General features: G+C 34.9%; 1 protein-coding gene across 2 annotated transcripts in view; it reads right to left on the bottom strand.

Annotated features, from left to right (window-relative positions):
- Window positions 1-17,736, bottom strand: part of CUNH1orf185 (chromosome unknown C1orf185 homolog) — a 115,973-nt gene that overhangs the window by 39,772 nt on the left and 58,465 nt on the right. For both annotated transcript variants that reach the window (XM_039885783.1, XM_039885792.1), the window contains exon 2: window positions 4,687-5,280. In XM_039885783.1, the coding sequence (XP_039741717.1) occupies window positions 4,687-4,747 (61 nt within the window). In that variant the 5' untranslated portion in view covers window positions 4,748-5,280. The remainder of the gene's footprint in view (window positions 1-4,686; window positions 5,281-17,736) is intronic.

The raw sequence follows: 17,736 nt of genomic DNA, 5'->3' as shown, positions 1-17,736 counted from the left end.
AAATAGTCATAAGCATTCTACAGTTATTTAAAATATTTTTTCAACAAAGAAATAATCCTTTGCCAGAAAGACTTGTTACAACCTCCCTATGAGTTTCCCTTATACTCTGCTTAAACTTTTATTTAAAGGAGTCCCTGTTATGTGCACCACTGTCACACACATAACTGAGAGAAGTTTTGGGGAGGGGGAAGTGTACTTTGATCCTTCATTTCTCACTCAAGGCATGTGTGGAAGTCTCAGTCCATATTCCTTTATGACAGTTCTTTTCAGAAACTTTACCAAACCGGGATATATTTCAATGCAATGATAAAAGCCTAAATAATGAAAATTGTAGAACTTTTTAACTGTCAAACTATATCCTATGAAATTATTGGACAAATATATAGTTCGTAGACTACTTGTTCAAATCTTTGAGTATTAAGAAATAACATAAAAAAAATTTTAAGTGTATATCCACACAAGGGAAAAACATTGTGATCTAAAGCTTACCAACAGTTATTGTACCTTTATATGTGGAACATTACTTTACTTAAGGTACTTGAGCTTATGAAAGTTCAATTTTGATAATGAACATTCCGCCTCATTAAAAATATGTAAACTTAACTATTAGTTTTCTCATTTTGTTTATCTGGTGTAAGATTTCTTGGCCTTCAAGTTTTAAATTCATTAAGAAAAATTATGCTTTACATTTATGAAAAATGTTTGTGTTTCCCCCAAATGCTGCAATTCTTTAGATTTATATATATATATATGAAGATAACAGTTTTTCTAGCATTAAGTAATATATTCAACTCGTTAGAAAACTGTCATGAATTTTCTAATAAATTTAGTTATCACTCTTTTCAATATATTTGCATTATTTGAATGTAATGTAATAACTCAAATGTAATGTTGACTACAAATCATATTTCTAGATTTACATTTTGCTTCTTTTCCAGATTATTTTTTGCTTTAGAAACCTGTCTCTTTTGTGATTCATTCCTGCCACCAGCAATTTAAATATATCATATACAACTTTTGATTCTTTTGTGACATTTTCCATTTGGCCATAAGAACCCATTATTTTGTGGATCTGAGTGAAATTCTTTCAAAATGTTCTAAAGATTCAATTATATGACCATATTTAAATCTCATATTGTTTGCCAATTTAATGAACATAGCTTTTCTTAAATAAATTCTAAAGCTGCTGCTCTATTTTTGCTTTTAAAAACAAATTGAATAACTTCTAAAATCTGTTATTTACTTAATTCCAAAGGTTTCTTCAGTTACCTTTTGTATATTTGTTCTATTACAATCAAACCTACATCTTCTGTAACTTGGTGACTCTTGAACTTTGGTTTATTGTTTTGTTCCACAGAGGTTAGGAAGAATGAAAGACTTTTACTTTCCCTTTTGGGTATTTTGGTAAATGAATTTTCTGAGAATACTTCCCAAGCATTTCTACCATTTAGTAAACTACTTAAAAATCATAATCCTCCATGACATACTTGAAATATAATGCCTTGGGGTTTCTTTTTCTTTTTTTTTCCTGTTTAACACCTAAAACATTTTTTAAATGCTGTGATTTAAAGAGATCATATGGTTTCCATGTTCTGAAACTCTGATGAATTATCTTTGAGTTAAGAAATGTTAACATATAACTGAAAATATATCTACTACATTTTTAGTGTGAAATGATTGTTTTCATTGTCATGAAGAGAGTTGGTTGAACTTAATACTGAGATGCTTACCTAGTCTTTTTTATTCCCATGAGCTTTTCTCAATGAATTTACCATCATTGTGTCATATCACATTGTTAATATTTATTAAAGAATGTTGGACTGGTATTCTTTTCAACTGACTTCTTTTTTTGTTAATTTAGAATTCCTTTATAATATGTAATTTGAAACGTGTTTCTTCATAATTCTTATAATTATCAACAATATCATTTTTAAAGCAGAACTCTAAAGAACTTAGCACTATTAAAATAGAACTGAGTTTCTTTTTTCTTATCTTTTTAAAATAGATAGTTTTATAATATCATGGATATTCTTTTGTTTATCTTACAAAATGATTCTTAAAATATTCCTAAATAAAAGTTTTTGTTCCCAATTCTTGCCTTTGGTTCATATTTTTTTTGGTTGAAACTCCTGCTTTTCTAACATCAATAAAATTGTTTTCCTTTCTGACACTTTAATAATTAAATTCTTTGAAGTGTGGCCTGCTCTAAATTTGAAGATGGTAGCTGCCCAATATAAGTAGTGTAGTTCAACACTGATGTTGATTCCCTTTTACTTGACCTGAAAAGCATAATAATATATAACCGTAACATAATAAAGCAGATGTTTTAAATTACTTTGTTATTCAATATTAAATTATTAATTATAATTAAAATTAATTTTGTAAAATTCTATGTATTAGTCAAAATGCCATTGGAAAAAATCTGCTGAAGAAAGTAGTAAAAATGTTCACCATAAAATGAAGCTGCCTTATGAAAATCTGATTCCAGTAGCTTAATATATAGGAAAGCTTTCTCTGACTCTCACGGACAGGGTGCATTAACTCAATCTATTTGCTTCTATAAAACCTTAGGTTTACCTTTATGAGTATCAATATATTTTATTGTTTAATTTTTGGTTTATACCCAGCCTGAATTGTAAAAGCCTAAGAGTAGGTCTTTCTTTTTAATCTTTATGTTCCCCGGTTTGTCACAGTGCTTCATACATTTTTGTCGAAGGATAAATTACACTGTCTTTGTTCTCATTATGGTTTAGTAGGGAGACAAATAATTCTAGGGGAAGGAGGAGGGTTTTAAGGAATCAGATTAGAAATATCTTGCAGGTAACATGACAGCTAAACATCCAATTAGCATGAATAGATGTAGACTAGAGGAAATAAGCATTTGTTCCACAAATAGAGTGGCGTCACAATCAAATATATATATTTTTTAATTTATTTTTTTTGGTGACATTGGTTAACAAAACTCAGTAAATTTCATGTGTACAAAATCAAATATTACTGTATGCTAAAAATGTAAAAAAAAGGTGCCTAATTATTACCACACATTATTACAGAAACTTGTTCAAATGTTTTTTAGTATTTTTTTATGAGATAGCGACTTAACATCACTCTAGCTATAATCTCCAATTATTATCTCTAGTTTACATAGAAACTAAGGAAAGTATCAGAGACAACACTTTTGGGTATCCTTTGACCACTGAGGGAAGGAACTGGTAGATAAATATCCCAGTTTTTTAAATTAGTTTCAGGTGTATAACATAGTGATTAGACATTTATATAATTTACAAAGTGATCACTCCAATAAATCTAGTACTCATCTGACACCAGTTATTATAATGTTATTGACTATATTCCTTATTCTATACTTTACATCCCCATGACTATATCAATTTGTACTTATCAATCCCTTTTGCTTTTTCACCCACCCCTTTCACCCTCTTGTCAACCATCAAAATGTTCTCTGCATCTATGAGTTTGTTTCTGTTTTGTTTGTGCTTTTATTTTTTTCTTTAGATTCCACATATAAGTGAAATCATACAGCATTTGTCTTTCTTAGTCTGACTTACTCTACTAAGCATAATACCTTCTAGGTCCATCCATGTTGTTGCAGATGGCAAAACTTTACCCTCTTTTATGGCCAAGTAATATTCCATAGTATATATGTACCACCTCTTCTTTATCCATTCATCCTTTCTGAATTCTAGTCCATACAGTCTCTCAGAGGACTGCCAGTAGACTTGAATTCCAGTGGCCCTCAGTAGTAACCTGGCTTTCTTCCCTTCCTTGTCTCACTTCTTCACTATGTTTCACAAAGAACCAAATAAAGTTCTTTGTACCCCAATCCTTACCTAGGGGTCTTAGTTGTGGGGGAACCTAGTTTGAGATAAGGAAGTTACATTAAGTCATACATAGCTAATAAACAGTGAGCTTGGGCTCATCTTACTCTATGTAGACCACGCTGTATTATATTTATATTACTTCTTAACTTGTTTTGAACCACCTTTTTCTTATACATTAGGCACATTAGAATTAAATTTATAAGTGACATAAACTCAGAAGTGAGGATACAGAGGTTCAAGTAGAATACTAACTTTTAATACACATTCTTGACAGTGAAAAAAAATGAATTGCATTTTGAAAAACATTTGATTATCAGTATAATTTGTTGCTTTTTTTCATGTTCTATGTTTATTCCTTTGTAAGAGTCAGCAAATCTCAATTGTGAAACAAGTTAGCCATAGATATTACTTTGTATCCCAAATGTTTACACTTCATTACCACTACAGCCCCTGAAATAAGTACCTGAAAGGGAGGTTCTTGACCTTTATCTTAATTAGCATATCGTAGAAAATTAGTTTTTTTCCAGCAAGTGTTCAGATGTAAAGAAGGGTAAATAAAGGTTACCTCACTATTCCAAAGATTATTTTGGAAGGACTAGACCAGAACCACATTTTCAATTTACTTAGCATTTTCTTCATCCCTTTAAGAAAATTCAGGCCTTCCCCTTACAAACAGAGCAAGGGGCTCCTTACTGTAAACCAGAGGAGTCAAAGCACAGGCTCGTCCATAAATTCTAGGTCAGAGAGGGAAGTCACCGACTTCCAATCTCCAAAGCTCAGTGGCTGCCAAAGAAAAGGATTGAGAGAAAACGAGGGCGAAAATGGGTGATACGTTGCTGACTCAGACCTGCAAAAGGAGACTCCACCGAAGCCGCCAATCTCCAGAGGAGAGAAAGGAGCGGGGACATTTTTTTCAGAGGGTTCGAATCTTTCTGTACTTGCAGGAAGTGTGAAAGACAGAGGATCTGGCAAGGGCAAAACCAACAAGGACCAACAAGGCAAAGTGCCGCAGTGGCTCCTTTCTTCCGTGAGCCTGACCCGGAGGTGCACGCTCAGCGCTTTCGCGACCGGAAACTGGAGCTTTGCTGCCGGAAGCTGAAGCCTCGCAGGTGGAAGCCTGGGAACAGCAGACAGTGCAAAGCTGGACCCCCGGCGGATAAGCTTTGGGCTAGGAGCTTGGAAGCTGGAGCTTCATTCAGAATGGTGGCTCAAGTTGGCACCAGCCCCCGGGAACCTGACAGAAGGGGACCAAGCCTTCCACTGTGCTTCTAGCGGGCTCCTCGAGTCAATTTCCGCAATTCCTGTCTGGCCTCTGGTTCTTTTGAGGTAACCCACTTCGTTCCGCAGCCTGCCAAACCCCACGGTGTGCCAAGTCCTTCAAAGTCCCTGTCCTGGGAAGCTTTGCCTTTGTCTTCCACACCGCCGCCTCCTTCCCCTGCCCCTGGTGATGGCGAGAATGAAGAGCAGACAATATAGTTTAGTTAGTTATTAGTATTTAATTCAGCAAAGTGTAGTACATTTATTTGTACATCTAAGTCCTGAAAGGTCAAAAGTTTGATTTTGGTTTTTACAACTTTGACATATTTCAGTAATTTTTTCAAGCAACATGTGGTAATGAGCGTCTGTGTATCAAATCCTGTGACAATGAAATATTTTTTGCTCTCAAGAAGCATCCAAGATAAGTAAAATTGTTACATTCAAGCATATCAGTACTTCTTTATATCAGATTCAGTGAAAACTTATTGAATACCTATTATGTGTTAAGCTCTGTGCTAGGTATTGGTAATAGGAAGTTGAATCAGTCTTCATCCTAGAGGTCTGAGCTCACAGTTTTGGTGGAGAAAGGGACAGAGCACAAAACAATTATCTTTAGAGGTATAAGATGAATGCTGGTAAATGCTACCACATCACAACAAGTAGGAGTACAGGAGACAGAGAACTGAATTTTATGTTTAGAGGGAGATGGAAAGGCTTTGTAGAGGAGGTAACATGTGAAGTACGCCCTGGAGGAGGAGGAGTTATATTTCTAAGTGGAGTTCTGGCTTAAGTTTGGATTTTATAACAGATCTCAAGGAGGACTTTGCTCCATTTTTCTATTACTTTCTCTTGCTTTCCAGTTCACTTTGCCTTCAACGCACCCGCCCAACCCTTTTTCAGTTTTCTTGGAAGTAGCCTAGGTCAGGGTATATCACTTACAAGTAATAATTACCTCTTATTAAACTACTTATTTATGTATAGACAGTACTTATAAAGAAAGAATTTTCATTTTGTTTTAGTCAAGTCAACAAAACACAGTCCCTATGGCCCATCTGCTAGAACACAAAAATAGCCTCACTGTGTAGAAACAGATGTTTAAAATGGTATTCATTAAAATGAGATTCCACCTGTAATAGAAAACAGAAAGTGGATGCAAAAGGAATGTTGTAAGCTGGCAGTGCTTGCTATTGCCTTCTATTTCTTTAGGAAATGTATATTTGTGGGTAAAATCTTGCTAATAGTAATATGCTTCTGGTTTTAGTCTCTACTGATATGAGTTATTAGTTATATTGAAACACAATCAACCTAGACTCGTTAGGAGAGTAGCAGCCATGAAAAAAAACCCTCTAGGCTGGGTGCCTACCTATCAATGAACCAAGATATCTTGGGCAGAAAATTAATTACTATCCTATATTAGTAACAGAAATGAACATTTACTGGTTACCTTGTATGTAATGTGCTTTACTATACATCATTGCAAGAACCCTATAAAGAAAGTATTATCCTCACTTTATAGATTAGGAAATTGAGACTGAGTAATATATTAAATAACTTTCCCAAGTCACAACTACATTGGAACCCAAGATCTCAAATTCCTAAGCCAATGTATATTTTCCACTATTTCACACTATCTTTACAACAGTGGAGGCACATAGAGGTTAAAAACCTAACACTATCAAGTGGAGTATCTGGGATGTAAATCCAGGTCTGTCTGATTCCAAAGTCTATGCACTTCTATATATCAGGTCTTTGCCTCCAACTTCATTTAGCCCCATTTATGGCACAGAGGAAAAGAAGAGAACATCTAGTGAAACGGGCAGAGTTCTGTTACAATTAGCAAGCCCAGGCTAGCATTTAGTAACTGTAAGCAGTTCAGAAAAATATTATGTAGACTGGTTAAATAGATGAATCAATTTTGAATGTATGTAAAATGTAGATTAACTTCTTTATTACTTATTAAACCATATTCTTTCATTAACCCAATAAATATTTGTTGATTATTTTGTGTCAGACATACAATCAATCATATCAACTCCTGTCTTCATGGAGTTTATATGCTAGTTGTAGATGCAGGCAATAAATAAGAAATATAAATCAGCAAAATATGTTGTACATTAGATTATAAGTGTTAAACAGAAAAGTAGAGAATGAGGATAGAAAGTGTGCGGTAGGGATTGTTGCAATTTTAGGGAGGATGGCCAAGGCCAAGGAGGATCTTACCTGAAGGTAGGTAAAAGATAGGAGTCTAGCTGATATCTGTGAGGAGTGCACTCTAATAGATGGAGTATCAAGTACAGAGCCCTGAGGCTAGTGTGGCAGAAACAGAATATGGGAGAGGTAGGAAGTCAAATGAAATTGGAGTGATAAAGAGAGGGAGTTCAAGTCATGAAGGGCCTTGTCAATGTAGGAAGTGTCCAAACCTGCAGAGAATTTTTATGATTTTATTTAAGCCAAAACTGACAATTGCTGGGAAGCAATTTCTAAAATACTCCAGAGAATAATAGTTTTGCAGTTTCTTTTATGCATTGAAATTAAGGAACATAAGGAAGATCACCTGAGGGTAGGAAACAGCAAGCAGAGATTGGATTACAAGATTATGTACTTTCTTAAGGATGGTTATGCCTTCAAGGGTTATTACTTTTGGCATTTCAAAGGTGTATTAACCTAGATGCACAAAAACAATGGATGGGGCTTGCTTAAAATCCTTTCACGAAAGAAGTTATAGGCCTGGGGCGTGACTACTAACATTGCCTGCCCAGTTAGGAATTTATGATTTATTATAGCCCTTTTTCATCCATAGCCTTGTGGGTCTAAATAAGGACTTAGACTTTTATTCTAAATGTGATGGGAACTGTTAAAGGACATTGAGATGATGAGTAACCTGATCTGCCTTATTGTTTTATTGTTTTTTTTTATTGTGATAAAATATACATAACATAAAATTTACCTTCTTAACCATTTTTAAGTTCAGTTCAGTAATAATAAATACATTCACATTGTTGTGCAGCTACTGCCACAATCCATTCTCATAACCCTTTTTATCTTGTAATACTGAAAATCTATACCTATTAAGCAATAACTCCCTATTCTCTGCATCATGTAACCACTGGCAACCACCATTATACTTTCTCTCTATCATTTTGACTAAGTACCTCAAAGAAATGGAATCATATAGTTAACAGCAGTCCCCAACCTTTTTGACACCAGGGACCGGTGCTCCTATGAGAATCTAATGCCTGATGATCTGAGGTGGAGCCGAGGCAGTGATGCTAGCGCTGGAGAAGGACTGCAAATATAGATGAAGCTTTGCTTGCTTGACCTCCTCTCACCTCCTGTTGTGTGACCTGGTTCATAACAGATCAGGAACCTGTACCAGTCTGTACTCCTACCAGTTTGGGACCCCTGATGTAGTATTTCTCTTTTTTTAACTGGCTTATTTCACTTAGCTTAATGTCTCTAAGGTTCAGCCATGTTGCAACATATTACATAATTTCCTCCCTTTTTAAGGTGGAGTAATAGTCTATTTTGTGTCTGTACCACACTTCTTTATCCATTCATCAATAAATAGATACTTGGGTTGCTTTCATGTTTTGGCTGTTGTAAATAATGTATATTCATTATGTATGTACCACATTTTCCTTACCCATTCATCTGTTGGTGAACATTTAGGTTGTTTCTATATCATAGCTATTGTGAATAATGCTGCCGTGACCATGGGTGTACAGATAATCTCTTTGGGACCCCACTTCCAAGTCTTTTGAATATATACCCAGAAGTAGAATTGTTGAGTTATATGGTAATTGTTTTTAATTTTTTAAGGAAACTTCATACTGCTTTCCACAGTGCTGTGCTATTTTACATTCCCACCAACAGTGCACTAGGGTCCCAGTTTCTCTACATCCTTGTCAACACTTGTTTTCTGTTTTTCTTTTTTATATTAGCCATCCCTTGGGTATGAGGTAGTATCTCATTGTAGTATGATTTGCATTTCCTTAATGATCTTTGACGTTGAGACCTTTTCATGTGCTATTGGCCAGTCATAGATCTTTTTTGGAGAAATGTCTATTCAACTTTGCCCATTTTTATATTGAGGTTCTTTGGTTTTTGTTGTTGTTGAGTTTTAGGTGTTTTTTATATATTCTGGATATTAATCCTTTATCAGATATATGATTTGCAAATATTTTCTCCCATTTTGTGTGTTGCCTTTTTACTCTGTGGATAGTGTTCTTTTGATGTACAAGAGGATTTGATGTACAAAAAGATTGGTTTTAGTCGTTCTCTAAATGTGTGGTGTGTGGTAGAATTTATCAGTGAAACTATCAGTTTTATGGCTTTTCTGTGTTGGAAAATTACTCTCTCTGTGTTTTTTCTTTTCTCCTTTTGGTCTATTCTAACTACTCATGTCAGATTAATTTTTGTAAAATACTGCTTTGGTCATTTAAAAATATTCCATGTTATTCGAAGCCCTCTATTGTCTGGCCTCTACAAACATATTCCACTTGACTTTAGTTAAATTTGTCTCCCAACACATGATGTGCACGTGTACACTATGACCCCCATCTTGATTTTCCTATTCATACTCTTGTCTAGCTCTTCCCTCCTTTTTAACCTTTCCTTTAAAATTGAACTGTTTTTCCTCATAATTCCAATCCATCGTTATGCAGCTGTTTTCTGCACTTCTATAGCCTTTAGAATATGCATGCCACTACTTGACACTTCACATATTATATTATAAACTTTGTTTCTATGAATGCAACATGGGGGTACAAGATGCTATTTTCCTGAACCGAGTTGTTCCAAATTGTTTTTTCCCCCTTTAAACTGGGAACTAGAGATTATCTTGTTTGACATTGTTGAGCCATTCAAGTGGTTGAGATCCTGATTGCTCCTAGGCCTAGTGCAGCTAAGGAGTAAAGAAAGGCGCAGGAAGAAGATGGTGGATCTGAAAAAGAACACCAGGGATAGCCTGTATCACACTATTTGGCATGGCAAGGAAATGTAATTTTCATTTATGTCAAATGACCATATATGTAGATAGCTGAAGCTTCAGCAACCCTGCTGGAACCACCTTCCTAAGTACTCCCGTTGAACATGAGTACTCTAGCTTCAAGAAGCTTCAGGGAGGACTGCTAGTAATGGGACTTATGGGTATAAAAATAAGTAGATAATATTTAAGTTAACTAAGGACACTGTGCTATTTCTGAGGGAAATCCTAAGAGACGAGATTATGGTCATAGAAAGAATTATAAGACCAGAGGAGAAGAAAGTTGTGCATCCTAGGGTCTATGACACCAAAAAGAGGGAGCACCTAGAGTGTTAATTTGGTTTTGACAAGGAGACTCTGAGCTAAAAGACTTGCACAAGTGTAATCATATTTTGGCTATTCTTTTTGTGTTTCATGTTGTTTTTCTGTTAGAGGTGTTGGTAATTATACTTAACCAGCGATTGTCAGTGGAGTCTTAGTATTTGTCACTCATGTAGAAATTAGATTATTATGTTTGCCACATGATATGTCACGGGAAGAATCTGACAAAGTGAGGAGTCTATAAAATTAGTCTTTATTTAGTTTGTGATTTAAAATTAGGAGACAACGGTGCCACTTGTCAGTGGAGCTCTTTTTGGTTTTCTTCTGCTACTCTGATGAGTGTGTCAAAAGGGAAAAAAATTCTACACATTTGTAACTAAGTGACTACCTGGGACAACTGATAACTTTCTGGACAGTCTTATAGTATTAAGACTATTTTGAGTGTGATAAAAATCCTATTTTGATGTGAAACAAGTAGGTTCCAAAATTTTTAATTTCACAAAATACGAGGTCATAATATTGTAAGATTTATAAAGTGAAATGAAGGTAAGCTTGTGTAGCTAGTGGCCTATACATACAGGTTTCTTACGCCATTCAAATCCATCCAGATACTAGCTGTGATGCTGGCAGTTGTTTATTCTGGATTCCATGTTTAATTGAGACTTCTGGCCAGCTCCAGTGATTCCAGAAATCTTCTCCTTTGTTAGTACCCAATTTGTTGGCTGATCAAGGTTTCCTTGCCATGCCAAATAGGGCCAGGAGAATATAGGGACCCACTCTCTGCCCTGCTGATCTCTCTGATGGTACTGAATGTTGTTTCTTTAAATGGCTTCTGTTATCCATCTATATTCTCTCCTTATCCCTCCCACCACAACCTCTCCCACAAATCCATAAAAATAAGAACTTATGATGTTTGAGCATAGGGGCTAAGTGAAGACAATTCAAGTTAATCTTATTGTGGGGCTCATTATCATTGGAATTTACTATTTGAAAATAGGTTTTAAGAAAAGAACTGAAAAAAACATAAAACTTAATTATTATTGAATTGTTCTAAAGTTTTTTTCTGAAAATCTAACACTTTTTTTGCAAAATTTGGAATTATACAGGGTGGTGTGATATAGTGGAAAGAATATCAAATTAAAAGTCGGAAGATATGCTGCTATTCCATATTCAGCAATGGTTATTGAATATACAACATATGATACTAAATGTTGTCCTGCTACTAGCAACTAAGATGCCTGACCTCAATATGAGACTTTATCTCATTTGATCTTATTTTACTCATTTTGCTCTCTCAAATATCAAAATAAAATTCTTTAGATGATTTCTAATAGGAAGAAATGTATGGAATAGAATTCTGTATTTTTGTTTGAGTCTACACTTTAATGTTAGTTAATTGTAGTTTCAGTTTATATTTTGAAAGAATCCTAACTCTGAATATTAATTATCCAGAGTTAAATTATTAGTGTCAATAATTGAAAGAAAATAGTAAATAATCCACTTTTCCTTCAATTTACTAGAAAATAAATGACCTCTCTGAAGTATCTCTCAGTGCTGCCTGAATTTGCTGGCTAACAGTTTATGCAGTATAAATTCGAACTAAACCAAAATAATTTTTTTTCATTTATTCAGTACCTTTATTGAGGAACTTCTATCACCAGAAACATGTCTAGAAACTTTACATAATAATTCTAATCATAAAATAGGTGGATATTTTACATAGGAAGAAACCTCATCTACAGTTTGTCCTAAGTAGTAAAGCCTTTACGTACATTTATATATAGAGAGAGATATATATATAAACTCCATACGTATATCCATATTTTCACCATACATCTTTCTATATGTGTATTATTTGAAATATGTTATATATTTGTATTATCTTAAATGTAATATGTATTATATTGATATATAATATAATATATTTTATATAATAATGCATATTATATTAATTATATTATAATGAATTATATATGTTCTATAATATAAATATAAAACATATTTATGTATTATGTGTAATGTGTTGATATGTATTTATATATTATGTAATATATAAATGATCAATATATTACATATAACAATTATATATGTAATATATAAAGTATCATTTTCCCCCTACTGTGGACTCTGGTTCTCAGACAGACAGTGAGACTGTGTTAATATTTTTAAAATTTTCCAAGCTTGGACTAATTACAAAGTCCTCATTCTTTCTCCTTGCCACACTGCTTCTTAGTAAGAACATTTTAAAACTGAAAACAATATGAAAAATAACAAACCTTAACTGGCAAGTTTCATGCATTGGTAGTTAAATTATAAAATGGTAAGCCACTTTGAAATACTATTTGTCACTTTCTTAAATAATTAATACTTTACCTTATGACCTAGTAATTCCACTCCAAAATATTTACTTGAAAAATGGAAATTTTCATAAAATGAAATATCCACAAAAAGACTTGTATAAGAATACTGATATCAGCTTTATTTATGATAGCAAAGGAGTAGCCAACAATCCAAATATCCATCAAGAAATGAATAGATACATTAATTGTGGTATATTCATACCAAGAAATACTGTTCAATAGTGAAAAGTAGTGAACTACTGATACATGCATCAAGATGGATAAATCTACACATTACATTGAGTGCAAGTAGGAAATAACATTATATTTATAACGTATATATTATATGATTCCATTTATATAATGTTCAAAACTAGGCAAAACTAATCTGTGGTGATAGGTGAGAACAGTAATTGCTTCTGGAGGTGGGAGAACTGATGGGAAAGGGATATAAACATTAGGTTGATAGAAGTGTTCTATATCTTGATGGAATTATAGTTTTATGATTATACATTTGCTAACTTATCAATCTACCCTCTAGAGATCTATATATTTTATTTTATAAAAATATACCTCAAAAAGAAAAGAGTATTGGGGGAAAAACTAATGACTGGTAGTTCTTCCTAACAGTATTTCATTTCATGCGTTCATTTGTTCATTTAATAAACATTTCTTGAGCACCAATACTGTTCTTGTGCTATGCATACAGTGAATAAAATTTAGAAAGTCCTACAGGCATTGTAATGGGTAGGACAGACAATAACAAGATAAATACATATATTTATCTTTAGATACACATATATTTAAGACAGTGATAAGTTAAGAATTAAAGCAGGGAAGGGGGATATGAAACACTGAGAAGAGGTTGATAATTTTGATCGATTGTGCAGGAAAAACCACACTAAGAAGGCAGCTTTTGAGTCAAGGCCTGAAGAAAGTGAGGGAGGTAACTATGTAAATTTCTTGGGGAAGTGTATTTCAGAAAGAATTAAAAACGGATACAAATGGCCCTGAAAATAGGAGCATACCTATTTAACATGTCAAGGAATAGCAAGGAAGACAATACGGCTGGAGCAGAGTGAGCAAAAGGCAGAATTGTTGAATATATAGTTAGAGAAGTAAAGAGGGAAGTCCAGATCATGAAGGCTATCTAGGTCATAACAGGAACTTAGGAAATCTATTGGAGTATTTTGAAGAGATAAGTGACATTATCTGTCTATATGCAGATTAAGGCGATGACTCTGGATAGTGTATTGAGAATAGAGTCTGGTAGATAGGGAGGGGATAAGGGGAGGAAAGCTGAAGCAAAGATATCACTTAAGAGAGGATATTAAAATAGTCAAGATAAGAGATGATTCACAGTTTGGGCCTGGGTGGTATTAGTAGAGATTATAAGAATGATAAAAGAGTGGATATATTTTAATGAGGAAGCCAACAGGATTTGCTATCCAATTGAATATGAGATTTGAGAGAAAGGAGTCAGAAGATGATACCATTTTTTTTCTATATTACTGAAAGTATGGCATTGCCAGGAGGAGTTGGTTTGAGGGTGAATATCAAGCCTAGTTTTTAACACATTAATTTTTATATGCTATTAAATATCCAAGTAAACATGCCAAGGAAGCAATTAGATAAACATGTCTTGAGTTCAAGGGAGAGGTCCAGGCTGGAGTATAAAAAAGGAGTGGTCTAAGAACTGAGTTTTGAAGTACTCCAACATTTCGAGATTGTTTGTTCATTCATTTTATTCCCAAAAGGCAAAAGTATTTGATGGGGGGCAGAGGAAAGGACCACAGTCTGGGAGACAGGTGACATAGTTCTGAGAATGTAGTGGTTGTGTGACCTTGGGCAAGATACCGCTCCACTCTGGGTCCATGTTAGACTTGAATCAATATTTTCAAACTGCAGGCTGCAAGCCTGACCCTACCTAATACACCAGAGCACCCAGAGCTTGGAGAGTCTGATCTTACAGAGAGCTGGGGTAGATAGAGGCCAGGGACTAGGGTGCCACTGTGCTGCAGAGATCATCTATACCATGTAGATGGATCTCCAGGGTGAGTATGTGTTACCCTGGACATGCCCATCTCAGGTCTAAGGTCCTTGGGAATCAAAGGAAGCAGGTGCAAAGGGCTTAGGGAGCAGGGGATTAACTCTTTTATTTATTTTTCAAATGTTATAAATTCAGGTGGTTCAACATTCAAAAGATACAAATGAGTGGATAATGAAATATCTACCTTCTGTTTTTGTTCCCTTCTCATCAAGCAGCTAGTACTAGCATTTCATTTGTATGGCTAGTTTTTCATCATATGAATGTATGAATATAACCAGCTCCCCGTTGATGAATATTAAGAGTTGCTTCCAATTTTTTGTTAATAAAACTCTGCTGCAATGAATAACCTTTTACATGTCATTTCATATGTGTGAATAAATCTGTAGAATAAATTCTAGAAGTTGAAGTGTTGGTTTAAAGGATATGCACACTTATAATTTTAATAGCTTTTCCCAAACTTTTTTCAAAGGAAATATCAACATATACTTCCATTAATAACGTGCGATGATTTCTGGTTTCCAGTTACGCATGTAGGAAGCTTGAAATTCACCACTTTATCCTAACAAGTTAAAAGCTGTACAGACTGAAAAATAAACAACTCATTTTGGATCCATAAGAGAGAGGAAGACACGGGGCAAACCACTGCCTCCTAGATTGGAGAGACAGACAAGTGATTACAGGGTGTCACGGCTTACCAGAACAAAAGCTCATGAGTTGAAACCATAGCAGGAACAAGTGCCAGAGTAGGAAAACCTGAACTGTAATTGAGGAATTGCTGGAGGCTCAATGTGGACAAGTATGAGAGTCGAAAACTCCAGGGGAACCAGTCAGAAGAGCCTCCACAATGCTATGAAATTTCTCTCCTTGAGCTCAGCCAGGTTCGCACAGTAAATATTGTAGAAAAATCTCATGTTCGCAGCAGGAGAAGGGGAAAAGAAACCATTTTGAAATATACCAGACTACTCTGTTCTTAACAGGGCCTGCTCTCAGGATAAAAAAAAAAGTTAACCAGAGCCCAACCTACTGGGATATTATCAGAGCCTAACAGTCCTGGGGGAAGGGAAGTACCAAACTCCAGCCCCCTCAGGCCATCCTGCCTCACCTAAGGGGTGAGAAGAAAACTGAGAAACACTTGTGAAGTTCACAGTCCAGAGGCATAGGCTCACTAGAAGATTCAGACCTAATCATAGGAATATAGAATGCTTTCCCTCCCCTGACACCTTACCAACACATTGCAATAGAGCTCTATTTATAGCAGCTAAAAAAATATGACTGGCATAAAAACAGACCTACAGACCAATGAAACAATCAAAAGCCTAGAAATAAACCTGCAGATAAATAATCAACTGATCTTCAACAAGAGTGCCAAAAATACACAGTGGGGAAAGGATGGATAGTTTCTTCAACAAATAATGTTGGGAAAACTAGATATCCATATGCAAAAGAACAAAATTGAGCCCTTATCTTACACCATACTAAAAAGTCAACTCAAAACATATTAATGATTTAAACATAAGACCCAAACTGTAAAACTTCTAGAAGAAAACACAGGAAAAAAGCTTTACAACATTGGGCTCAGCAATGACGAATATGATAATGATACTGATATCGTCACTGTTGAGAGCTATCTCAGTCTGTCGTTGCCCCAGCAGTGCTGGGGGGCCTCAGTCCATTCCACCAATGCAACAAAGAATTACAGATTATAGTGAAGTTTATGCAAGGTAAGATTTATTGAAGTACATTTCAAGAGAGAAACTGGCTTTACCAGAGGGGGCTGTAGCCTCATAGAGGTGGGGAGGTCTGTCTTATATTTAGGCCATGATAGGTGATTACAAGGGTGGTACTAGCCTATTGATGTGTGAGGTCATTTTGATTGACAGTTGGCTGTTATATAACCTATTAACTGCGCATGTACCTTCCCAGAATTCAGTCTGGTATAATTAGATTCATGAACTTCCGGGCACATGAATAACATTACAATGATAGTATAATGAGGCTGAGGTGAAAAGAAGGTCAGGATATTCCTTACTGCACGAGAATTTGTGGCTGGCCTAAACTGGTTGCTATGCTATGGTCATTTATTTTCTTGTACTCCAGGATGTAGGGGTATTATTATTTGAAAAATGAGTTTTTTCTGGAGGTCCTAGGGGCAGCCTTGTGGGTTGAGCCATCTGTGTTGTCATTCCTATGGTTACAGAGCTGGGCCTTCAGACTCCCGTTGCACATGGTTACCTAACTACCTAGCAATATGAATAAACACCAAAGCACAAACGACAAAAGCAAAATTAGATAAGTGGGACTACATGAAACTAAAAATCTCTGCACAGCAAAGAAAGAAAACAACAGTGACAAGGCAACCTACAGAATAGGAGAAACTATTTATAAACCACATATCTGATAAGAGAGAAATATCTAGAAGATATAAGGATCTTTTACAACTCAACAACAAAAAAACCAAATAACTCATTTTTCAAATGGGCAAAGTATTCAAATAGACATTTCTTCAAAGAAGACATACAAATGGCCTTTGGTGTATGAAAAGATGCTCAACATCACTAAATGTTAGGGAAAAGCAAATCAAAACCACAATGAGATATCACTTCACAGGAGTTAGGATGGCTGTTACCCAAAAAAACAAAAAACAAAAGGTAACAGTGTTGGTGAAGACAAATTGGAATCCTTGTACACTGTTGATAATGTAAAATGGTATAGCCACTGTGGAAAACAGTACGGAGATTCTTCAGAAAAATAGAATTACTATATGGTCCCACAATCTCACTTCTGAGTGTATATCCAAAAGAGTTGAAATCTGGATCTCAAGGAGATATTAGCACTCCAGTGTTCATTAGAGAACTATTCACAATAGTGACAATGTGGGAAAAACCTAAATGTCCATGAATGGATAAAGAAAATGTGGTATATACATATGATGGAATATTATTTAGC

This window comes from Pteropus medius, unplaced genomic scaffold, assembly GCF_902729225.1.
Source record: "Pteropus medius unplaced genomic scaffold, Ma_sr-lr_union100, whole genome shotgun sequence".
Taxonomy (NCBI): domain Eukaryota; kingdom Metazoa; phylum Chordata; class Mammalia; order Chiroptera; family Pteropodidae; genus Pteropus; species Pteropus medius.
Note: the sequence above shows the minus strand (reverse complement) of the source record. Positions and strands in the feature narration are given on the sequence as shown.